General features: G+C 39.3%; 1 protein-coding gene across 2 annotated transcripts in view; it reads right to left on the reverse strand.

The window, feature by feature from the left end:
- The window catches only part of Ipo11 (importin 11), a 135,367-nt gene extending 109,301 nt beyond the window's left edge, over window positions 1–26,066 (reverse strand). The window contains exons 1-5 of one of the 2 annotated variants that reach the window (XM_027401522.2): window positions 25,876–26,065; window positions 14,466–14,609; window positions 11,214–11,314; window positions 3,664–3,736; window positions 1,048–1,251 (exon numbers count right to left, since the gene is read on the reverse strand). In XM_027401522.2, coding sequence (XP_027257323.1) covers window positions 1,048–1,251; window positions 3,664–3,736; window positions 11,214–11,314; window positions 14,466–14,603 — 516 coding nt within the window. In that variant the 5' untranslated portion in view covers window positions 14,604–14,609; window positions 25,876–26,065. Of the gene's footprint in view, window positions 1–1,047; window positions 1,252–3,663; window positions 3,737–11,213; window positions 11,315–14,465; window positions 14,610–25,875 lie in introns of both variants that reach the window. The other variant, XM_027401523.2, reaches the window with a different exon arrangement.
- Window positions 26,067–26,272: the final 206 nt, after the last annotated feature.

Here is a 26,272-nt window from a genome sequence, read left to right on the forward strand (position 1 = left end):
AGCACTTGGGAGATGGAGGCATGAATATCAGTATTAGGTCTTCCTCAATTACACAGCAAGTTTGAGGCCAGCCTGGACTACAAGAGACCATGTCTAAACCAAAACTTAAAAAATAAGCTGGGCGTGGTGACACGTGCCTTTAATCCCAACACTTGAGAGACAGAGGCAGGCGGATCTCTTTGAGTTTGAGGTTTAGCTTGGTCTACAAATCGAGGTCTAGGACAGTAGTGCTACAAAGAGAAACCCTGTCTCAAAAAACAAAACAAAATAATTTAAAAATAAAAATTAAAAGATGAATACCTGCCAGGCAGTGGTGGCACATGCCTTTAATCCCGGCACTTGGGAGGCAAAGGCAGGCAGCCTCCAAAGCCACAGAGAAACCCTTCTCAAAAAACCAAAAAAAAAAAAAAAAAAAAAAAAAGATGAATTCTATAGATGGTGGTATTATTTTGTAAAGATGTGGAACCTTTAGGACTATGGCCAGGCTAGAAGAATTAGTAGCTTGGGGACTAGGCTGAACTCTCCACTTCCTGATCCACCAAGATCTGAAGAGCCTGCACCATATATGCCTGCCAACATCAATTTTGGTGCCTTCCCTGCCACGATGGAATAAAACCAGGAGCCAAAATAACAACTCCCTTACATTGTTTCTGTCAAGCATTTCATCACTGAGACAAGAAAAGTAATTAATACAATAATCCTTCAGTTGTATCTCTACACCATCAACTATCTAAACATGCCAATCCTAATTCCTGAATTTCAAGTCATACCTGCCTAGTTGTTCCCTTTACCACTGCTTTCCTGAAGAGATTTATTATCACATCTGAACTCTATTGACAATCTCAAACCAATTTCTTGTTTTCAAACTGTTACCTATCAACCAAACATCCTCACTGACACCTAAGTGATCTTTCCATTCATATCACTGCAGTTTAAGATTAGAAAGAACTCATAATCTTTCCAAAATATTAGTAAGTAAAATGACAGCCATATTTATACAAGCAGCATTATTTTCATAATCAAATGTAATTGTGTTAAATAACTTACATCATAAAACAGTTTTCTATCAGCAGCCAGTCGTTTAGATGCCAGTGTCTTGGTAACATGATAGAAAGTAAGTAGTGCTCTATGCTGTCGAAGATCATCCTGGACTTTAACAGACTCTACAAGAGTGGGGATTAGTTCAGGCCATTGTCTGGGACAATCCAATCGAGCAACTTTTGCAATCAGCACTGCAATCTGAGTTGCAATCTAAAGAGGTAAAAAAAAAAAAAAAAAGGAAATCATCAGAAATAATTATAAAATCATGGATAAAAATATGCTCATGTTTTAAAATTAGGAATTAACTATGTTTAACAAATATAATTAAACTTATACTAAACTATTTAAGACAGTGGTCCTCAAAGCATAGTTCACAGACTCTAAGATCTATGAAACCTTTCTAATTACATATCACTATGAGTCTTCCTGTGTTTTTTTAACTTACTTCAGTTTTTTTGGTGGGGTGAGGAGACCTAAAATGTAACTCAAAATGGCTTCAAATTCACAACCTGCCTTAGTCTCTAAAGTGCTGAGATTATAGGTGAATGTCATCATCCCCAAAAAGTTAAGTTTTGTTTGTGCAACTTTTGCAAAAGTTATATATCAAGATAAAGAAAAAGTGTATGTGGAAATTGAAGTCCTCATTTCAATACTAAACACTCAAGAGAAAAGTTACTCTTCTCACTAAATATTTTTTGTTCTGAAATAGTTATTGCTCATTTCCAAAAATTATTTATATGAAGTATATTTTTTATTTTTAAATTCACTAATCCTTTTAAAGTTCTGGTTTTAATTTCAAATCACTATCAACAGATACACGTCTCTGAGTTCCTGAACTGTAGCAATATAAGCACAGTCTTTGTCTACATATTGAGTGGCACTGCCTGAAGAACAGGAATGAGCATCAGCTACTAGATACTTAAAGGACAAATATGCCATGTTTTACCCTCAATCGCTCAAACCCTTCCACCAACCCCCAAGAAATAGCACCATTCTCCCTCATCCTCATCTTCTCTGTGAGGCACCAAAAAACAGATGACACCTAACACAGTGGTTCTCAACCTTCCTAATGCTGCGACCTTTTAATACAGTTTTTCGTGTTGTGGTGATCCCCAATCATTTTGTTGCTACTTCACAACTGTAATTTTGCTACTGCTATGAATCACAATATAAATATTGATGTTTTCCAATGATCTTAGGTGATCCTAGTGAAAGGGTTGTTCTAACCTAAAGGGGTCACAACCCACAGGTTAAGAACTGCTAACTTAACAGGTCATGATAAAACTACATTAGAAATACTGGTCAATATAGTATTGAAAATTTTTACATCAAATATAATAAATAGTATTACTTTAGAAATACTTAAGAATACACCCATGTTTTAGGCATGTAACAAATCGCATACTAAATGTTCCTGTTCAGGAAAGATTAATTTGGAGAGAGTAAGACGACAATCACCAGTTGTGGTGGCACATGCCTGTAACCCCAGCATGTGCAAAGCTGAGGCAGGATGACTACAAGCAGAGGCCAGCCTGGGATCCATATGAGAACCTGTTCCAAATGAATTCTTCCCTAAAACAAACATCACAAACACAAAAAGCCTTTTAAGAAATAGAGAGACAAAAAGTAATAAAGTATTCTCTAAAAAAAAAAAGAAATAGAAAGGAAAATTATTTTAAGATTTCCATTAAATATTGCCTTAAAAACTAAGAAAGTTTAAAAGTATAAACTATACTGCAAAGTAACATGAATTTTGTCATTAATTGTCAAATCTAACCATAATCTTAACAGCTACAACTGATGCAAAGTCTAAAAGCCAGCAGAGAAGCTGTGTATAAGCATCATAAACAAAAGCAATGAGTAAGGACTCTTTTTGGTGGGGAGGGAGAAGCATTAAGACATGCTACTATGTAGCTCAGAATAGCCTCCAACTTGCTATGTGGCTAAGATGAATTCCTGATTCTCCTGCCTTTACCCCCCAAATGCTAGGAATCTAGGTGTGCAACACCATACACAGCTAGGATTTTATTTTTAATATCAAAACAAAGTATGTTTGGTGGTACATGACTTTAATCTGATGGGGGAAGTCCTTCTGTGTATATGTTTGTCTTACTGGTTGATAAAGCACTGTTGGCCAATAGGAAAGCAAGATAGGTGGGGCTAGAAGTCAAGGAGGATTCTGGGAAATAAAGTAAAGACAGCAGTCACCATGTGATTGCCAGGAAGAGAGGATGCACAATGCCAGCATCCTTGGTAAGATAAATCCTTATAAAAATATATAGATTACTAGTTATTGCTGATAATTAAGACTGAGCTAGCAAATAAGAAATCCTAGTCACTGGCCAGCGGCATTGTAACTAATATTAATCTCTGTGTGTTATTTGGGGGCCCTAATGTGGCCGCAGAACTCACACGGCTGGCGGAAAGAGTTAAGAGTTGTTGTTACATTAATCCCAGAACTTAAGGAGGCAGAGGCAAGTGGACCTCTGTGAGTTCTATACCAGCCTGATCTATGTATCGAATTCTAGGACAGCCAGGAATGCACGGAGACCATATCTTTAAGAAAAATAATGGGGGAGGGGAGTAATTCTCAGCTTTCAGTTTTTTCATTTTGTCACTGACCTGGTTTATTGGTTCATTAAAATTGGTGATAAGCCCTGCTCGCAATGTTGACTTTTCCTCTTCTGAGAGAGCACTGTAAAAAAAAAGTAAATTTATTACAAAAGGGAATGCCTCCCAGTAGTGAACAAGACAAGAAGTGCTATGAATTTTCACAATAAAACCACCTTTTAATACATGACTCTGATTGCCATTATTTAAATGCTGGCCCACATCAAGTGAGAAGCTAAAGCTCCTTCAGAAATAAACAGAAAGTACAATATGTAACCTGTAGAAAATAAGATAAATCCAAAATAATAATGCAACATGTCAATGTTCACCTTTACTAATGTAAAAACAGTTATATACAAAATAAAGATTTAATAGCTACACACTTCTGTCTTCTGTCATAAATCCTTTCTATAAAATTTTACAAGTAGGAACTGGAGAGATGGCTCATTGTTTAAAAGCACTGGCTGCTTCTCCACAGGATCAGGTTCAATTTTCAGAACCCACACAACAGCTCCTAGGCATCTGTATCCACTTCCACCTTCTTCTGGTCTCTGCAGGCACCAAGAACATACATGGTACACAGATATACATGCAGGCAGGCAAAACACCCAGACATATAAAATAAAGAAAATAAAGTTTTAAATTTACAGCTAAGGAGGTTTAGAATCAAAGAATATTTGTCAGAAGACTTTTTTTAAAATCAATTTAAATAGCTGTTGAGATCAATCAACAGGAAAAAACACTTGCCACCAAGTTTGACAACACAGACTCACATGGTAAAAGAAAAGAACTATTATAAATTGTCTTCTACCTCCACATGTACACCACAGCACTCAAAAAGTAGCATGTAAGTGCACATACATACACAAAGAAAATAAATGTTAAAAAAAAAAACTATAAAAGCAAGTTGGTTGGGTATCCTGATGAACTGTGGAGGCAAGTGCAAGCTGATTTCTTAATTTGAGGCTAGGCTAATCTATGTAATGAGTTCCAGGCCAGCCAGAGCTACATAGTGAGACCCTGCCGATAGATAGATAGATAGATAGATAGATAGATAGATAGATAGATAGATAGATAGACAGACAGACAGACAGACAGACAGACAGACAGACTGACTGACTGACTTACAGGCTTGGTCTTTCATTTTACATCTTTGAAAAACAAACACAACACTAAAATTTTTTACTACATACAAAGAAAGAAACTATAGAGCTAAATAAAGAAGTTACTACAGAAGATCTTCTATATATCGAACTTTAAATCGGTTCAGTATTTTGGCATTATTTTTATTTTTGCTCATCTGGTTTTGAAACTGGGTCTTACTATATGACCCAAACTGTCCTCAGATTCAAAATCCTGCCTCAGTCTCTCAAGTTTTATAACAGATGTATAATACCACCATGTCTGGCTTTGTATTATCTTTTATTTGGCGGGAATGGTTCAAGACAGGATTTCTCGGTGTTGCTCTGGCTGTCCTGGAACTCACTCTGTAGGCCAGGCTGGCCTCGAACTCACAGACATCTCCTGCCTCTACCTCCCAAGTGCTGGGATTGCATGCTCCACCATCACCCACCCCTGTATTATCTATTTTTAAATTAAAATTTAATCTTCACTTTACTGTTTCCAATTCTGCCTAGGACAGTGTATCTATTATGAGACAAATAACTCCAGAAAGATTAACCACAAGTATACATGACTTTAAAATTTTTTTAAGGACCAACAAGATGCCTATATGGGTAAACACCACTCAAGTCTGACAACAGGTTTCATTCCTCAGAACCCACAAAAAGATGAAGGAAAACCTCCACAACATTGTTTCTGATTTCCACATGCAGGCCATGAAATATGTACAACCACAGATCAAGCATGCAGGCACACAATAATAAATTTTAAATAAAATAAATTTTAAGCAAAGCATGTATTTTGAGCTAAACTATATCGCACAAAAATAAAATACTCAAGTCCTATAAGTCAATATCCTTGATTACAACTGTATTTGGAAATACTGTAGTCTTTGTAAATTTAATCACATTAAGACAAAAATCATTCTGCATTGATAAGTCCTATTCTGATGCTGGTGTTTTTCTCTTTGTTGTTTTACTTTGACACAGAGTCATAATATACAGGTTACACTGACCTGAAACTTACTATGATGTCCAAAAGGCCTTGAACTTAAATCCTATGTCAACATCCCAAGTGTTAGGATTATAAGCCTGCACCTCCATACCTGGCCTGGTGTCCGTATAATAAGAAAATGTAGACAAAGAATCAGGTGGCTTGGCATGGGTCATGTGGCAATAGGGGCAAAGATTCAACATCATAGCATAGCAAAAAGCACCTAAGATTGATGGCCACAATCAGAAACTATAAAGTACCAAAGACTAATCCTTTCGGCCCGCAAAAAGAGCAAACTTGTTGATTTGGATTTCTAGCTACCTAATCTGTAAGAGAATAAATTCTGTTATTTTGAAGCATACAGTTTGGTATGACAGCCTGAAGAAACTAACAACCCCAAAACAAAACAGGCAGCCAGGTCAGAGGAATTAGGTCTCCGAAAGAAATGACTGAACTGTGATGAACCATTATATCCTCCCTTTGACCCAGCCAGAGAAAAAAAAAAAAAAAAGAAGAAGCTAAAAGCAGCAGCCAAGAGACTAAGGTGCAAAGAGAGATTTCAACAGGTCTTGCAGCACTAGAGAGGCAAAACCGAAAACTCAGGTTGACCGAAAGCAGCATTTCAGTAGACAAACATACAAAGCTTATAGTTAAAACCCCAGGAAGGCTCTAACCTGAGACAAACAATAACCGAAAAGCAAAACAACAATAAAAACACCCTCAATTATACCAAGGTTAAGGTCATCTTTTGCTGCTTACCTAAATTCTTTCTGGAGAAAGGTAACAGAACTTCAAGCCTCTCCAATTGTAATTATACTATGTTCATCATCCAACTAAAACTTACCAGGAGTAACCCAATAAAGGAAGATGTGACCAAATCCAAAACACAGACACTACAGTCACCAAAACCACACTTAAAATCATTGTTTTTAAAATATGTACAAGATGGACAATTTCACCAGAAAACTAGAATCCGGTTTTTTTTAAGTATCAAAGAGAAATCCTAGAACAGAGAAACAGCAAGTAAATGGAAATACCCAGATTGAAACATGAGAAAAACTGGTACTTCTGGTTGAGCATACACTGTTAACAACTGAAGAATCAGAAACAGTAGGATAGGGAGTGAGACCCAATCTCAAGTAAATAAACAAGGAAACAAATGGATAAATAAAACTGAGGGCAGCTACTTCAAGCAGATGAAAAAGTGACACTGAAGGTGAGAAAAAACTGAAAGTTAAATTCAAATGAATATTGTTGATTAATACATCTCTCTGGAGTTTAAATTTATAAAACTATAGGCCAGTGGGATAGCTCAGTGGGTCACCAAGCATACAGTCTGGGCTCAATCCCTGGAACTCATATGGTAGAAGAGCACCAACTCCAAATTGTCATCTGACCTCCAGATGGGTGCCACGGCATGTGCTCAACCACACACACACACACACACACACACACACACTTACACTTCTCTCTCAATCTCTCAATAAACAACAAACAAATTAAGTTAACGGAAAATATGCAGAGAACTAAAGTACCAATAACAACAGTATTAGAGACAGGAAGGCTTAAATAGAGTTAAGGATTATTATCAGGGTCTTACATTATCTACAAAAATCAGTGTGCCTACTGGGCACAAGCCTTTAATCATAGCACTGAAGAGGCAGAGGCAGGCAGATCTCTGAGTTCGTGGCCAGCCTAGTCTACAGAGCGAGTCCAGGACAGCCAGGGCTACACAGAGAAACCCTGTCTCATTTAAAAGAAGAAGAAAGAAGAAAGAAGAAGAAAGAAGAAAGAAGAAGAAGAAGAAGAAGAAGAAGAAGAAGAAGAAGAAGAAGAAGAAGAAGAAGAAGAAGAAGAAGAAGAAGAAGAAGATATATTTTTTTCGAGGTTTATGTAACTGAAGTCATGATTATAAGAAAAATCTTAGTGCTCTAAATGTCCACACAGGTTGAGTATCATGTCCAAAATGCTTTAGAAAAAGTATTTCAGGGCTGGAGAGATGGCTCAGAGGTTAAGAGCACTGACTGCTCTTCCAGAGGTCCTGAGTTCAATTCCCTGCAACTACATAGGTGGCTCACAACCATCTGTTATGAGATGCCCTCTTCTGGTGTGCAGATATACATGGAAGCAGAATGTTGTATACATAATAAATAAATAAAATCTTTAAAAAAAAAAAAAAGAAAAAGTGTTTCAGATGATTTCTTTCAGATTTTTGGATATTTGCATATTCATAAGCTATCTTGGAGAGGGAACCCAAGTCTAACGTGAAATACATTCATGTTTTATGCATACCTAACCTAATACACATGGCCTAAAGGTAACTCTAGACAATATTTTTAGTGCACTTTCATAATTACTTTAATTTGTAACATGAGGTCAGTTTGTAGAATTTCCTTCTTGTGATATCATAGCAGCAATCAAAAGTTTCAGATCTGGGAGCATCTTGGATTTTAGATATTTAGATTAAGAAAGTTGTATTTTTTTAGGAACTGAATATCAACTTATCTAAGCTCCCATCTCAACAAACTAGCATGAGAACATTAAATCAGATCCAAAAATAGAAAATACATCAATCAGTAATTAAAAGAAAGACAAAGGGGCCGGGCGTTGGTGGCACACGCCTTTAATCCCAACACTCGGGAGGCAGAGGCAGGTGGATCTCTGTGAGTTCCAGGCTAGCCCGGTCTCCAGATAGGCTCCAAAGCTACACAGAGAAACCCTGTCTCAAAAAACGAGAAAGAAAGAAAGAAAGAAAGAAAGAAAGAAAGAGAGAGAGAGAGAGAGAGAGAGAGAGAGAAGACAGACAGACAGACAGACAGACAGACAGACAGACAGACAGACAGACAAACAGACAGACAGACAGGCTAGTGGCACCAAGCAGAAGACTCCCAAACAGATCTATATACAAAGTGCATGTTAGAGCCACAGTGGCACAAGTCTACAATCCTAGCACTTGGAAGAGGGGCTTGACAGTAGCCTGTAGTAGTCTGACAGTCTTTTAAAAATAATACTAATAATGTTAATTTAAATTTGAAAAATTTTTAAACTAGAAAAGGGGGTAAAATGTTTGATGCATAAAAAAATTATCAGTGAGCCAGGCGTTGGTGGCACACGCCTTTAATCCCAGCACTCGGGAGGCAGAGGCAGGCAGATCTCTGTGAGTTCCAGGCCAGCCTGGTCTCCAGAGCGAGTGTCAGGATAGGCTCCAAAGCTACACAGAGAAACCCTGTCTCGAAAAACCAAAAAAAAAAAAAAAGTTATCTGTGTACTACAATGAGGGAAAGAATGTGTGGTACTTCATCTATTTCACATATGCACTGTGCACCATAATCAATACTTACATCAATCTTTAAAAAAAAACCTCCAATTATAATTCTATTGTTAGATTAAGACTATATCTCAAATTGAAACTAATAGCATCTAATTATGACCCAGTTAAATTGACTGATTCATGAAAATAATATATAAGCTATGAAAATAATTCTTATTCTGACCATTAACAGTAAACATACAAACTTTTAAGTGCTTCAAATCTTCAGATAAAATCAATTATTAGTCTGCCATCCTTGGTTCCTTTGTGAGTACATTCATCTTCATGCCCACTTTTATCTCAATACACTAAAAGACAATTTAACTATTTAATACTATGATTCCTTCCTTAACTATTTAAATTTAAATTAGCGTAAGGTAAAATTTAGCCAGACATGGTGGCACATGCCTATAATCCAAGAACTCAAGAGACACAAAAAGAGTTTACCTGTAATTTCCAGGTCAGCCTGGTCTATGCAAGCTACCTGAATACAGATATAGAGTAAAATCCTGTCACAAAATACAAACAAACAAGCATGCAATTTGTCATCACTAATTGCTTCTTTTCTCAACAAATCATCAATTATTCCTGAAATCAAAAGGGTTGCCCTCACATTAAAGTACAGCCTAAAAATACTCCAGTTCCTTCTAATACCATTCAAGGGTAAGTTTTACAGGCACTTTCAAATACTCAGAATAAAACAATTTCAATTACTTATAAAAATGAAAACCTGAAGAGTTTTAGTGCCATCTACTGGAAAGCACAGCTTATGCTAGTTATTCACCAAAATTCCAAAGACTGCCTAGCCATAAACTACATAGTGTTAATTCTTTTTTTTTTATTTTTATTTATTTATTTATTTATTTATTTTGGTTTTTCGAGACAGGGTTTCTCTGTGTAGCTTTGGAGCCTATCCTGACACTCGCTCTGGAGACCAGGCTGGCCTGGAACTCACAGAGATCTGCCTGCCTCTGCCTCCCGAGTGCTGGGATTAAAGGCGTGTGCCACCAAGGCCTGGCTCACTGATAATTTTTTTATGCATCAAACACTTTACCTCCTTTTCTAGTTTAAAAAATTTTCAAATTTAAATTAACATTATTAGTATTATTTTTAAAAGACTGTCAGACTACTACAGGCTACTGTCAAGTCCCTCTTCCAAGTGCTAGGATTGTAGACTTGTGCCACTGTGGCTCTAACATGCACTTTGTATATAGATCTGTTTGGGAGTCTTCTGCTTGGTGCCACTAGCCCGTCTGTCTGTCTGTCTTTTCTTTCTCTCTCTCTCTCTCTCTCTCTCTCTCTCTCTCTCTCTCTCTCTCTCTTTCTGGTTTTTTGAGACAGGGTTTCTCTGTGTAGCTTTGGAGCCTATCTGGAGACCGGGCTAGCCTGGAACTCACAGAGATCCACCTGCCTCTGCCTCCCGAGTGTTGGGATTAAAGGCGTGCACCACCAATGCCCAGCAGTGTTAATTAATTCTTAAGATGAATCTACTCACTTTACCCCTACATTACAGTTAAAACCTAACCTAACGAAACTGCAAATGTATGCTATCTATCCATTCTTCCCAGAGAAAATGTAAGACACAGAAATGAAGATTCAGTGAATGAGGACATAATATAGGATTTCCTTTTCAAAATCAAAACATTTTGCTTCTTTAAGATGCTTCAGGCACTCAGCTTGATCCTCAGATCCTCAGAAGCTGAAAGCCAAGACAGGCAGGCAGGCAGGCAGGAACATATGTACACATAAATACACACATGCATACACAGGTGGGATGGAAAGATACAAACCCATGTAGAAAAACAACATGCTTTAATCCCAGCACTCAGGAGGCAGAGGCAGGCTGATCTCTGTGAATTGGAGGACAGCCTGGTCTACAGAACTAGCTCCAGGACAGCCTCCAAAGCCACACAGATAAAACCTGTCTTGAAAAGGAAAAGAAAAACAATAATATAGTTCTTGAACTACACAAACACATTTCTTCAGGAACTAACATACTTTTTGGATTTTTTATGTATCAAATGCTCTGCATATTTCCAAGTCATCCTAACTTCTCTGTTGCCCAATTAAACAATTCACATTCTTTTGAATACACAGATACAGTCTCATTCTTCTTGAATTTGGACTCGGAACTTACTGAGGTGCTACGCGTCTCCAGTAACGATCAATTCCATGTTTAAAATACAGCACAGCAAGCCACCTTACATTTATATCAAGGGTGTGGTTCGTAAAAATATTCTGCAAATAAAAAAATGTATTAGAATGAACATATAATCATTTAAAAATATAATTAACGCGGGAGGGCGGTGAGGGGGGGATGGTGGCGCATGCCTTTAATCCCAGCACTTGGAAGGCAGAGGCAAGCGGATCTCTGTGAGTTCGAGGCCAGCCTGGTCTACAAAGCGAGTTCCAGGACAGCCTCCAAAGCAATACCGAGAAACTCTATCTTGAAAAACCAAAAAAATAAATAAATAAAAATAAAAATATAGTTAACATACCAAAATAAAACATGGATTTGTCTGACTGCTTTATTATTTGAATGTGGCTATGTACTGATACATGTGTGTGCACGTTCACTGTGTGTATGGTTTCATATGGACACCAGAGGACAACCTCAGGTATCATTTCAGAAATGCCACCCACCTCCTTTGAGACAAGGCTTCCCATTGGCCTAGAGATTACCAATTATTCCAGACAGGCATTTTTAGCAGTGAGTTCCTGGGAGCATCCTGTCTCTAGCTCCACCACACATTTCTACACTGAGTTTTGAGGACCAAGCTCAGGTCCTTTAGTTTGTGAAGCAACCCTTCACCAACTTTACCAAGCAGCCCTATGTGTTTGATTTTTGAGAAAGTATCTCATGTACCTCAGGGTGGCCTCAACCTTGCTATATGGCCAATAATGAACTTAAATTTTGTGCCTCTACTTCCAGATGCTGAGGTTCCTGGCAGGCAGCACCATGCCCAGATTATGAGATGTAGAGGATTGAACCCAGGGCTTCCTGCATGCTAAGCCAGCACTCTAGCAATTGATCTACAACCTCAGCCCCGGATGTTTTATTGATTTTGTTTAAATTTCATCACTACATATATCAAATGTATATTTTCTTAAAATATATACTTCTACCATCTAAACTAAGAAAACAGGCCTATTTAGCCAGGTGTTACCTGAAACCCCAGCACCTGGAATACATCTCAAGTTTCAGGTCAGCCTGAGATACATAGTGAGGCCTGGCCAACCCCCCTCAAACAAGATAGAATGCCTATTCAATAGCATTTCACTAAGTTTAATCAACAGATAAATATGTAAAGACTCATATTATCCTTTCAAATATGTTAGAAAATTTCCTTGATAAAAAAAAAAAAAAATCGGAGCTGGTGGCACATGCCTTTAATCCCAGCACTTGGGAGGTAGAGGCAGGCGGATCTCTGTGAGTTCCAGTGCCAGGATAGGCTCCAAAGCTACACAGAGAAGCCCTGTCTTGAAAAACCAAAAAAAAAAAAAAAAAAAAAATCGGAAATACACAGAGGAGGGAGGGGGAGGGACAGGAAGAGGGAAAGGGAGAAGGGAGAGGAAGAGGGAGGAGGGAGGACTAAAATAAAGACATTCTAAATTTTAAAAGAAAAAAGTACCCAGGCATGTTGCTATACACATATTAATACATGTGTGAAATTGTAATGGTTAATCTTGACAGGACCCAAAATCACCAGCTGTCAGGCATGTATGTGAGGGACTGTCTTGATTAGGAAGGTGGAGGGTAATGTCTGTGAAATATTATTTTGGTTTGATTAACTGAGATGAGAAGACCTACTCAAAAAGTAGGTACACCATCGATGGGTAAATGTTCTGGGATGCAGAAACAGGAGAAAAGGTAGCTTAGCTTAATCATTCATCGAAGTCTGCTTCCTGACTTCAACATGACCAACTGCCTCAAGCTCCTGCTACAATGCCTTCCTAGCCATGATGGACTGTTGAACCTCAATAAACTTTTCCTTCCATAAACTATTTCTGTTAGTGTATTTTATCACAGCAATAGGGAAATATACATATATATATATAAAATATTTTTATATATAAATTTATATTATTTAAATATAAATTTTAAATATAAAATTATATTTATATATAAAATAACCTATTCCACAGTAACAAAACTACTTACCAAAGCAATCATGCTTATGGGGCTAGAGAAATGGTTCAAGAGTTAAGAACACTTGTTGCTCTTCCAGAGCACCTGGGTTTAGTTCCCAGAATCCAAATGGAGGCCTACAACTGTCTGTAACTCCCATATAGTTTTCTGGCCTCCATGGGCACTGAATGCATGTGGTACACAACACTTACAAAATTAAAAAAAACAACAACAACAATCGTGCTTACAAAGGAGTCTGATAGCACTATTTGTTTGTTTGTTTGACAAAGTCTCACTATATAGCCTAGCCTGGGACTATATAGACCAGATTAGCTTCAAATTCAGAGATCCACATGCTTCTATCGAGAGTGCTGGGATTAAATAAAAGTGTGTGCCATCACACTTGACATGATAGCACTTTTAAGTGATGTAAAGTGAAATGTGATATGAACAATTTATGTTAAGTCAACCAATAATCCACACTGTTCCTGTTTTGTACAGTGGTAGCAAACTATGAAAAGAACTATGCAAGTTAAACCATGCAACATAATCTTAATAACCAATGGGGAAATTCTATTGTACCATAAGCTTTAAAAATGTTAGCCCCGGGGACTCGAGAGATGGTTTAGTGGTTATACTTGTTAATGTTGCAGAGGGTCTGGATTTAGTTCCTAACACCCATATCAGGTGGTTCACAACTGACAATAATTCCAGGAGGATAAAACATCCTCTTCCAGCTCTTTGGGCATCAGGCACACACATGGTGCACATACATACATGCAGGTAAAACACTGATACATATAAAACAAAACAAAACAAACTCTTGGAACAGGTCAGGCATGGTGATACTTGTCTTTCGTTGTAGCACTTAGGAGGCAAAAACAGGTAGATCTCTGTGAATTCCAGGCTAACCTGGTCTATGTAACAAGTTCCAGGTTTTTTAACAGGAGTTGCCTAAGACCATTAAAACACACAAATATTTACAATTATAATTCATAACCGTAGCAAAATTATAGTTATGAAGTAGAAATGAAAATAATTTTATAGTTGGGGGTCACCACAACATGAGGAACATATTAAAGGGTCACAGCATTGGGAAGGTTGTCTAGAGTGACCCACCACAGCAGCAAAAGACACACACACATCGTTTTAAATTTGGATCAGTTTCACTAGACTACTAGTAAATCTCTATACTGAAAAACCTATTAAAATAAGGATGTCTCACTTCATTAAAGATAAACTATTTCAAGAACTACTTACCAGCAACACTGAGTAGAACCCTGGCTGTGTCTCCCACTGTTTCAGCTGTTCCTCGGCTGGCTTTAAAACAGCAGTATCCTGACTTGTGGCCTGTGTTAAGACCTGCAGAACTACGGAGCTGGCACTATGGAGATCCATGGACGCCTGCAATGGTAAGTTAGCACACCTGAATACACATTATAAGTATATGAAAAAACGGGCAGTAACATAAACAGAGGAAAAAAAGGCAGGGTTTGAAAAACTCTTTCAACTCACCTATTCACTCTATATACTAGCTATGCCATTAATCAGAATTCCCATAATTCTAATTACTTTTACTGAAATCGATATATTTCTAAAGGAAATTGCTTTTTATCATTTCATAAATAAAAGTAAAATGAGATTGGAGAGCCCACATACACAAAACTTCAAGTTTCCAAATTCTAATTAAATACCATTTCCTAGGAGTAAACTAGGATGCCTTACCTCAGCCTCTCTTCATTATCACAATCATTTTAAAGATAAAATGCAAATTCAAAACATACAAAGTAGACGTGGGGAGCAGGGGTAGGAACATACTGTCATGTATTAAATACTGTAGACCTCTCCCCCAAGTCATATGCTGAAATCTAATGCCTAATGTCTTGGTATTTGGAGCTGAGAAATTAAGTAGGTATTAGATCATCAGTATGAATCTCTCATGCATAGCCCAAATGTGTCTATGAGAGGACATCAGAGAGCTACCTTAATCTTTCTCCCATATAAGGATACTTAATAAAAAGTCTGCAACCAGCAGATGGCCCTCATCAGTATCTAACTAGCATTCAGAGTTCAAGACCAGTCAGGGCTACGTAATAAGACCCTGTCTCAAACTAAAAAAGCTAGGCAGCAGGATGGTGCAGAGGACTTACCACCAAGCCTTATGTGACCTGCATTCAAGTCACAGGGCCATTATGATTCAGAGAACCAACCCCCACAAAATAAGTTGTCCTCTGACCTCCATATGCATGCTGTGTTATGTACACCCGAAACACACACACACACACATACACACACACAAATAAATGTGTATTTGAAAGTTTTTTAAAGATTGAGAAGATAGTGTATTGGAAATAACTATAATAAATGGTTCAATAAAGAATGATACCAACCTCTCAACACAATTCCTCAACAATTCTAAAAGCAGGGATTATTTCCTATCAATACTTTGAGTTAAGAACTGAGATGGATGCGGGCGGTGGTGGTGCATGCCTTTAATCCCAGCCCTTGGGAGGCAGAGGCAGAGGCAGGAGGATCTATGTGAGTTTGAGGCCAGCCTAGTCTACAGATCGAGTGCCAGGACAGGCTCCAAAGCTACACAGAGAAACCCTGTCTCGAAACCTACCCCTCCCCCCCAAAAAAAAAAAGAATTGAAATGGTTTAAACAGATGCTTTAATTGGGAAGATACTGTCAATAAAGGCAGATTATTTTAAGTGCCAGAGTGTTTTGTTTTGTCTGAAATAGAGTTTCTGAGTAGCCTTAGCTATCCTGGAATTTGCTATCCACCTGCCTCTGCGTCTTGAGTACTGGAATTAAAGTGGTACACCATCATGATCATCAAGAGCCAAGGTTTAATGTCCCCCTAATAGATACTTGAAAACCAAGAGTTCTAGGCCAGCCTGAACAACTTAGCAAGACTCTGTCTCAATTTTTTTAAGGGATGGAATGCAACTTAGTAGTACAGCACTTGCCTGTCATACATAGGGAGTTAAAGGTGGTTGTAAACCTACACATGTACGTATGTAACAACAATTAATCATATAGAGGCCATGACTTTGAAAGAGAGCAAGGAAAAGGATATGAGGGTTTGGATGGAGGAAAGGGACAGGGTAAATGGTGTAATTATATTAAAATCTAAAAAAAAAAAAAGTAATTTTTAGAAAGTAAGCTAGCTAGCAAGCTAACCAACCATGGGACAGTGTTGTCCTCACAGAAGACCCCCAATTTTGGATCCCAGCACAGGTATCAGGCAGTTTATAGCCACCTATAACTCCAGGTTAAGGATCTCAATCCCTTTTCTGGTCTCCATGGAGACACACACACACACACACACACACACACACACACACACACACACACACACACACACCACACACACACCACCACCACCACCACCACCACCACCACCACCACCACCACCACCACAGACATATGCAGGAACATTTTTAATTAAAAACAGAAAAGTTCCCATATTAGAAAGCTTTTAAAAGGGGACAGTTAATTAACTTTAAAAACATTTTGTTTTTCTTTTTGGAGACAGGAACTTTCTATGTATCTTTGACTGAACTGGTCCTTATTATATAGATCAGTCTGGAATTCACAGTTATCTGTCTGTTTATGCCTCTCTAGAGCTGGAATTAAAGGTGTGTGATACCAATCTACCAAAATAAATAAAATAATGATGATAATAATAATAATAACAATAATAAAACCAGAAAATCTTAATATTGGTGCTAGGCATGTTGTAATACAGGTTGTATACACCTGTAATCTCAACGGAGACTGAGGCAGGGGGATTTTGAATTCAAGGCTAGCCTGGGCAACACAGTCAGATGGGAAGGAGTGAGGGAAGAAAAGAGGGAGGATGGAAGGAGGGGAGGGGAGAAAGACCACCTGCAGAAAGAAAAAGTAAACCTGACTCTAGCAAAGCTGCTACACTTCCTAGATGAGTCACCCTACTAGTCCATCTACTTCTAAGTGCTGCTAACGGACACCATTACTAAAGTTACTGTTCAATGCAAACATCACTTTCTGTGAAACCTCCAATTGCACTAGATAGTAGAACACTACTTCACATTGGCCACCTTCTACACATTTCTATTATTATATCTACTCCCGTGCTTAACTGTATCTTATCTAACAAACCATGAACCACATAAAGTTAAGAAATGTGTACTCTTTGTTCATATATGACATCATAGCTAATCACAGTATAAAGCAAGCAGGTATGCTCACCTGTGCAGGGATAGCACTGCCTACAATGAGTTGGGCCTACCTACATCAATTATTAAGCAAGAAAATTACCCAAAGACATGGCAATAGGAGTATGATGGAGGCAATTCCTCAACTGAGGTTTCCTCTTAACAGGTGACCCTTGTTTGTGTCAAGTTGACAACTGAAGTGAAGCATGACAACCCCTCAACTCAGATTTTCTAATGTCTCACAGCCTTAATCTTTCTGTGTAACACTATTAAAAATCTGACAGTCAGCATGTATAGATCATTATAGTACAGCCTCTTGATTTGAATTTAGTGGCCAGGGAACAGGGACTTAAATTTGTTCAACGTGTATCCTAGAAATTAGAACAGTACCTGGCAAAGAGTAATGAAAATTAGCTGTTAAATGAATGAAATCTTTGGCCAAATACGATGTATCACACTTGAAATCCCAGCACTCAGAAGACATAAAAGATCACTTCCAGTTCAAGGCCATCACCATCTATGTAGCCGGTTCCAGACTACCAAGTGCTACATAGTAAAACACTATCTCAAAACCCAAACAACAAAAAGTAATCAATCAACTTTTGAATAAATCCTGATCTCAACATTCACCTGTATAAAGCCACAAAAAGCAGCCAAACCTCTCCCTTTTTAATCCTTCTAAGTATAACCTTCACAGAAAATAATATTCCTGATACCAATCCCTGATAATTGCATTCATATTCACAGTCTCTAACAATGAAATAACCTCTATTGGTAATGCACCACTTTGAAAGAAATATAGTATGGAAATCTTTGCATTCAATTCTACAAAGAGAAGCTAAAATACATTGTAAAGATGTGGTAAGCATTATGGAGGAAGAACTCACAAGCTCTCACACTCTAACAGGGTTAGCAGAGGCTTCCCCTCACACGGGAAGGAAACAGCATACTCTTGAAAGTTGAGTAAGAGTTCCCTAGATGAGTGCATGCTGTAGCAATGTCACACAAGTGATGGGTGTATTCCAGGCATAACAAGATCCAAATTTATTTTAATCCAATTACTTTTGAAGAATTAGTTTAGCATGACAGAGCATGAGGCAAGGACAGGGATTGTGGTGGTTTGAATGAAAATGGCCCCCATAGGCCTACAGGGATTGACACGATTAGGATGTGTGGCCTTATTGAAGTAGGTGTGGCCTTGATGGACAAAGTATGTCACTGAGGGTGGGCTTTGAGCTTTCAGAAACTCAAGCCAGGCCTAGTGATTCATCCTCTCTTCCTGGTACAGCTGCTGATCTAGATGTAGAACTTTCAGCTCCTTCTCCAGTACCATGTCTGCCTGTGTGCTGCCATACTCCCCTGCATGATAATAATGGATTAAATCTCTGAACTGTAAGCCAGCCCCAATAAAATGTTTTCCTTTGTAAGACCTGCTGTGGTCATGGCAATAAAACCCTAAGACAGGGATTTATAGAAAATTAAATGTATCTGCATCTTTAAATGAGAACTACCAACCTCCAAACTATTAGAAAATAAATTTCTAGTGTAATATACCCCATCTGTAGGTAACACAGCAAGAATGCCATTAAAGAATGAGAACAGAAGGTCAAAAGGTAATAGTCTCTGCAGGAAACAGAAAAGCAATATTAAGAACATATAGAATTACTAGGTTCCACAGCTACTATCTAAGAAATGTTCATTGTTGACAGTGATGTGTTTGCAAGATATAATAGTGAATAGTCACAAAGATTTTGGGGTAGCCAATCACTTTTTGGTGGATTTAAGGCCACTCCATGAGATGGAATCTGACACTGCTAAAGAGACCAAAACCGGGCATTGGTGGCGTATGCCTTTAATCCCAGCACTCCGGAGGCAGAGGCAAGCAGATCTCTGTGAGTACCAGGCCAGCCTGGTCTCCAGAACAAGTGCCAGGATAGGCTCCAAAGCTACACAGAGAAACCCTGTCTTGAAAAACCAAAAGAGAGAGAGAGAGAGAGAGAGAGAGAGAGAGAGAGAGAGAGAGAGAGAGAGAGAGAGAGACCAAAACCCTGAGACAAGATAGGTCATGGGCCTAGGGGAAAAACCTACTACTATTATTCTGTTAAAGGAACATAGCAATAAAATGACTCCTAATAACATACTGCTATATAGCCATAGGTCATTGCCTCTCTCAACTCCAATCAGAGAAGCTTATTCTTGCAGTAGACAAGAATCAACAAAGATGGGGCTGGAGAGATGGCTCAGAGGTTAAGAGCACTGACTGCTCTTCCAGAGGTCCTGAGTTCAATTCCCAGCAACCACATGGTGGCTCACAACCATCCCTTATGAGATCTGGTGCCCTCTTCTGGTGTGCAGATATACATGGAAGCAGAATGTTGGATACATAATAAATAAATAAAAATCTTTAAAAAAAATCAACAAAGATCCACAACTGGACAATGTTCAGAAAGTGAGACTCTGAAGCACTCAATTCTAAATAGTATGTCTTCATCAAACTCCTCCCTCAAAGCTTGGGAATCTATGGAGAAGAGGAGGCAGAAAGATTGGAAGAGCCAGAGGTGATGGATGACTCCAAGGAAACAGTGTCTCCTAACATCAGAACTAATGCACATACAAACTCACAGAGACTGTGACACAGCATAAATAAGAAATGCACAGCTTCAAGCCAGACCAGGTCCTAGCACTGAGGTGGGAAATAGACATGGTGTCCCATCCCTAACCAAGATGCTATCTGCAACTGATACCTGCTGGCAAAGGGAAAAATCTCCTTTCTCCAATGGAGTACCACTGAGTATATCAACCAAACTCTAAGGCAGGCCCAACACTCAATAGTATTTCTACGAACTTTTCAGTTCATTTTGATTTGTTTTGACATTTTTTCCTTACTGGCATTTTACCTATTTGTTTTTATTTTTTGTGTTTTTTGTTCGTTTTGAGGGTTGTTTCCTGTGTGTGTGTGTGTGTGTGTGTGTGTGTAAGAGAGAACATATAAAGTTGGGTAGATATGGAGGTGAAGAGGATATGGGGAGGAGTCAGAGGAAGGAGAAAAACAAATATATTACTAGAGAATATTATTTTAATGTGTGTTACAATTGTTTATGCTGTAGAACATTTGTTTAATGATGCAAACATGTGTTACATTCTTTTATGTTCCATTTGTTTAACTCTGAAACTGTGATTCTTTGCCTGTCTAAAATACCTGATGGTCTAATAAAGAGCTGAATGGCCAAGAGTAAGGCAAGAAAAAGAATAAGGCAGGGCTGGCAAGCAGAGAGAATAAACAAAAAGAGAAATCTGGAAAGAGGAGGGGGAGGAAGAGAGAACAAGAGGAGGACATAAGGAGCCAACCAACACAGCAAGCCATGGAGAAAGAAGCAAAGAAAGGTATATAGAATGGAGAAAGATAAAAGCCCAGAGGCAAAAGATAAACGGGACAATTTAAGTTAAGAAAAGCTGGCTAGAAACAAGCCAAGCTAAAGCCGGGAATTTATAAGAATAAGTCTCCATGTGTGATTTATTTGGGTTATTTGGGAGCTGGGTAGCAGGCCCCCAAAGAGCAAAAAGAAAAAATATATATATTGCATGAAAAATGTAATTAAAAAATAAAAGAAATGTTCGTTGTTAGGCTGGAGAGATGGCTCATCAGTTAAGAGTATTGGCTGCTCTTGCAGAGGACCTAAGTCTGATTTCCAGGACCCAAACAGTGGCTCACAACTATCTGTAACTCCAGTTCCAGGAGATCCAACACTCTCTTCAGGTCTTGCCATCAGGCACACACATAAGTAATTTGGGCTGGAGAGATGGCTCAGAGGTTAAGAGCACTGACTGCTCTTCCAGAGGTCCTGAGTTCAATTCCCAGCAACCACATGGTGGCTCACAATCATCCGTTATGAGAGCTGGTGCCCTCTTCTGGTATGCAGATATACATGGAAGCAGAATGTTGTATACATAATAAGTAAATAAAATCTTTAAAAAAAAATAAGTAATTTACTTTAAAACAAATGTCCACTGTTGAATTCCTACCTGTCATTCACAAATGTTTTGGGAGAGTTTTGATACAATAGACCCTGACAGTGACCAGCAAATAGAACCAGGAAAAGCAATAGGATGAATCAGAACCAGAATTATAAATACAGAGATATGTATGATCTTAGAGCATTACCATATTTGGACCCATTTCTCTGACCAAATGAATCAGAATAAGCAAAACACTTCAAATTAAAATAAATGATGATGGGCTTTTACACACACTCATTCTCCAACTTTCATTGACCAAAGTAGTACATCTCAAACTTTATTGAACACTCCTATAATCGGGATATCTCATTAAATTGCAGATTCTGGCCAGGGGGTAGTGTCACACACCTTTTATCCCAGCACTTGGGAGACAAAGGCAGGTGGATCTCTGTGAGTTCAAGGCCAGCCTGGCCTATAAAGCAAGTGCCAGGACAGGCTCCAAAGCTACACAGAGAAACGCTGTCTCAAAAAACAAACAAACAAGGGCTGGAGAGATGGCTCAGAGGTTAAGAGCGCCAACTGCTCTTCCAGAGGTCCTGAGTTCAATTCCCAGCAACCACATGGTGGCTCACAACCATCCATTATGAGATCTGGTGCCTTCTTCTGGTGTGCAAATATACACGGGAGTAGAATGTTGTATACATAATAAATAAATAAATAAAATCTTTAAAAAAAAAAAAGCAGATTCTGGATAAGTTATTAAATAAAAACATCATTGCTAGGAATAGAATACATGATCCAATGTTGGGGAGCCCAAGGCTCCCAAAACAATACAGGCAAACTGCCACTGCTATTGTTCACTCCCTAGAACAAGAATATAAGGACATATTACTATTAAAAAAATTTAAATGGCACATGCCTCACAAGATATAGAAAAATCAAGCTAGAACTAGACTGTAGCTCCCTCTCTGTTGGCTAGCTCTCATGGTGCTAGAAAAGAGCTATGCTGGCTGCTAGGAAAGAATTGACATCAACAGTCTTATGCAGTTGTGAGCCATGTGCTCACAATACTACCACAAAGGAAAGATGAGCCCACTGGTACAACAGTGGTAAGCCTGCTTCGGGGCTAAACAACTGCAGTCTGATTGTATTGGATGCCCAGTACAGGAGGGAATTTATTTCTGGTACTGTAAACCCAGCCAAACACCCATGGCTGGAGAGGTTAGAGATCCTAGAAGAGAAGCTACTTCTGCTGTTTTCCAAAATGTACATGATATAATTATCACAAGTGCCTTCTAAATAACTGTTTATTACTGTAGGTTGTGCTGTTATCTGCTTTGGTCAGAGAAGTTTTTAGCAATGTCAGCAGTGACTACAGAGACTTATAATGGGTTAAAGTACTGTGACTACATTGTTGTTGAATACCCAAGAACAAATATGACATCTTATGATACCAATTCCAAGGTTCAGAGACTATCATGAAAGATGGGGCAAAAAGAATGAGTCAGAAGAAGCAGTGATGAGGCAGGCGAAATGCTAACTATTGTACTCTTGAACTCACAGAAGTTGTGACTACCTACACAAAACTACTTACTATGTTTGAGGGACAGTGATGGCTCAGTAGGTTAAGACTGCTCTACAAGCATGAGGACCTGAGTTCAAATCCCCAGCACCTATGTATAAAGCTGAGCATGGGTGCTTGAGTCTATAACCACAACATGGGGCAGGGGGCAAAACCAGGTAGGTCACAAGAGAGCTTGCTTGGCCATTCAGCCAGCCTAGCTTAAATGGAAATCAGACATCCCAATCAAGGTAACAATATACATTCTCTTCTGGCAGTGAGAATGCAAACACACACACACACACCCCACAGATCACAAGAGTGAGCCTATCAACACCCTGGTATGGAATGGGGAGGGGCTCACAAACTCCCTCCTTGAGGATTTATAGGCAATAAATGGTTGATGAGGGAGGCGGGGGAATGATGCAGCCACTGGTAAGGGGACCCATGCAAGTGTAAACAAATCTTCAAAGTTCCTATGAACAATCCTAATATCATAGGAAAGAGACAGACATGAAAATAGAAAGGGGCTAGTTGGAACAGGAAGGATATTAATGGAAAGGCCATGTGAGTAATGGGGTGAATATGGTCAAAATATATTATGTACATGTATGAAAATGCCAAAATGAGACCTACTATCGGGTATAATATATGCTAATAAAAAATACCTCAATATGGAGATTGTTTCAGTAACTTCAATTGAGCTAGAAGTATATATTTTTACCAAATTCCCAATTTTGAGGAGCAAGGATGTAGAACCCTAATTGAACCTATGCTGCACAAAGCTTATATAATTGTAGGCTTATTGGTAGTCAGTCTCATATTTAGAAAATCAAACAAAAGATACTCCAGAAGCACACCTGCAAGAGATGTGATTAATCATTCTGTAAAACACCCTGGAATTAGCTGACAATACCCATCATCTGCACAAGGTCCAAGAAAGAAACAAGGCTGGGGAAACGGGGATAATAGCAAAGTGGTAAAGTGCTTGTCCCTGGTTTCAATCTCTAACACCACAAAAAAAGAAAACAAAAAACAAAAATGAAGATGCTTAGTGGTAAAACATGTGCAAGGTTCTGGGTTCAGTACCAACACTGCAAAAATAAAATAAAAATAAATTTAAAATTACCAACAGAAATACTACCTAAGAAGCCTGAAATGTTAGCACACAACCAGCACCAGGAAGGAAAAGGTAGGCAGATCTCGTAAGTTTAAGGCCAGCCTGGTCTACAAATGGAGTTCCACACCAACCAAAGCTACGTAGTGAGAGCCTATCTCAAAAATAAAAATAATAATGATAATAATAAATTAGAAGGAAGATTAAATAATACACACATGCAAGACAAACAACAAGAACCAACTAATCAGGACTGGAAAAATGGCTTGGCAGTTAAGGGCACTTGCTGCTCTTCCAGAGAACCCAAGGTTAGTTCCCAGCATGTATGTCAAGGTGGCTCACAACAGCCAGTAATTCCACTACCAAAAGATCCAACATCCTCTTATTCCTGTGCCAGCACCAGTAAACATTAACATACACACATTAAAATTTTAAAAATCTTTTAAAAAGATCCAACTAATCAAACATTACCTTTCCCTAAATATAGATATTTCTATTCTGGAGAAACATCTTCAGTATATTTTAAATCCAAATGCTGCAAGCATTATTCTGCCTTCTAGCTTGGTTCTGAATGCAAATACATCCTAACATCACAAAATCTAAAGGCTTGTGTTTAATTACAAAATAAGTTTTCCACACTTCTTTAGAACCTTCAATCATATCACCACATCCAAATTCTCCTCTGAGAATCCTCTTCTCGATTTAAGAAGTGTAATCAAGGCAAAGAACACCCTTCTGCCTTGTAGGTACAACACACATCAACAAACTACTGACATAATTAAACTGTATGCACCAGCCCCAGTTCTAGATGCCATCAGAAAACGGGGATGGAGGGGGGCACGCTACAATCTTATCACAATCAACAGAGAGAAATTTTCTGATTTTACAAAAATTATCCTCGGTATGGAACTATGATGTAAGGAGAGCTATCAAGCCACGCGTAGTTCATTTAATGAAGTCATTCTGCTCTTAATCAAAATAGAGAAATTTTAAATAACGTGAAAATGACAATGGGGGGTGGGTTTGAAAAGCATGGTTGTAAATTGCTCTTCCTTGCTTCCTTCTAAATAACAAGCAAATCTTAAAGGCGCTATCGAATACAACAGAGCTCCTTTAATGTGTGGTGAGGAAGTGTGCCAATTACAACCTTGGCACCAGGAGCCAAATTACCAGTGTTTGCTATTGACGCAAATCACTTTGCCATACGGTTCCCTCGTTCACCTCAAAATAAAAGGATTAAGGGAAAATGGCAAGTGCTATGGGCCTCGACATAATTCTGCTGAATCACAAATATTCCCAAATGTAAAGCTGCAGGAGTCGCCGAGCTTGAGCACTGGCGGCTCAGAATCAATCTCCTCTCCGAAAAATAAGAAAAAAAAAATGCTTAAGTCTTTTTTTTCCTTAAAAGAGAAGGAAAGGTGTAATGTTTAAAGCTTTTCACAGCACTGCTTCCACTGCAAGGTCGCCTGCACAGCTAACAACATACACCGGTTTTAGTGGGAGAAGCACGTTCCCTTGCACTGTACAACCCCAAGCCTCCAAGGACAAATACACCCCCCTCCCCGGCCGGCGACAGGGGACACAATGGGTACCCTCGGCTTTGCTTAGCCTGTCACTCAGACCCTGCCATTCCGCACCGTGCCCCAGCAATGTCAGGCTTCCCGGGGCCCGGGAGCCCGCGCTCCCCGGGCTACTCCAGGGCCGCGAGGCCCGCGGCCGCGGCGGACAGCTCAGGTGGACCCGCGTTCCGCCCTCGGCTCGCGGGGTCTCGCTGCCCAGCCCACTCCTCCTCCTCCTCCTCCCTTCCACCCGCGCGGCTCGCGGCCAGGCCTCACCGTGTGCTTCGGTCCGGAACAGCCCGGCCCGCCCCTTTCCACTTGTCCACACGAAGCGGCGTTGGTTGCTTCCGCGCCCCCACGCTGCTAGTCCACACGCTGCCACCTACTGATGCCGAAAACGGCTTCTAGGAACGCGCCATGTTCCCTGTCGCCACTCCAGACGCCGCGGGCGCGCTAAAATGACGTCAGAGGCTCCCTCCCGGCGCGCGCAGGAGAGGCCGGGCAAGAAGGCGATAGGGTAGCGGAGGGAAGGGGAGGGAGGAGCTCGTGTTCGAACCCAGAGGCGCGCGGCAGCCAACACGGCGGTGTGCGCTTGCGTGGTACGCGGGGCCGTGCGCAGGCGTGGGGACCTGTAACTATGGAAACCGTAAGTCCCGGGAAAATCGGTTGTCTC

The sequence above is a fragment of the Cricetulus griseus genome, chromosome 2, assembly GCF_003668045.3.
Source record: "Cricetulus griseus strain 17A/GY chromosome 2, alternate assembly CriGri-PICRH-1.0, whole genome shotgun sequence".
NCBI lineage: Eukaryota > Metazoa > Chordata > Mammalia > Rodentia > Cricetidae > Cricetulus > Cricetulus griseus.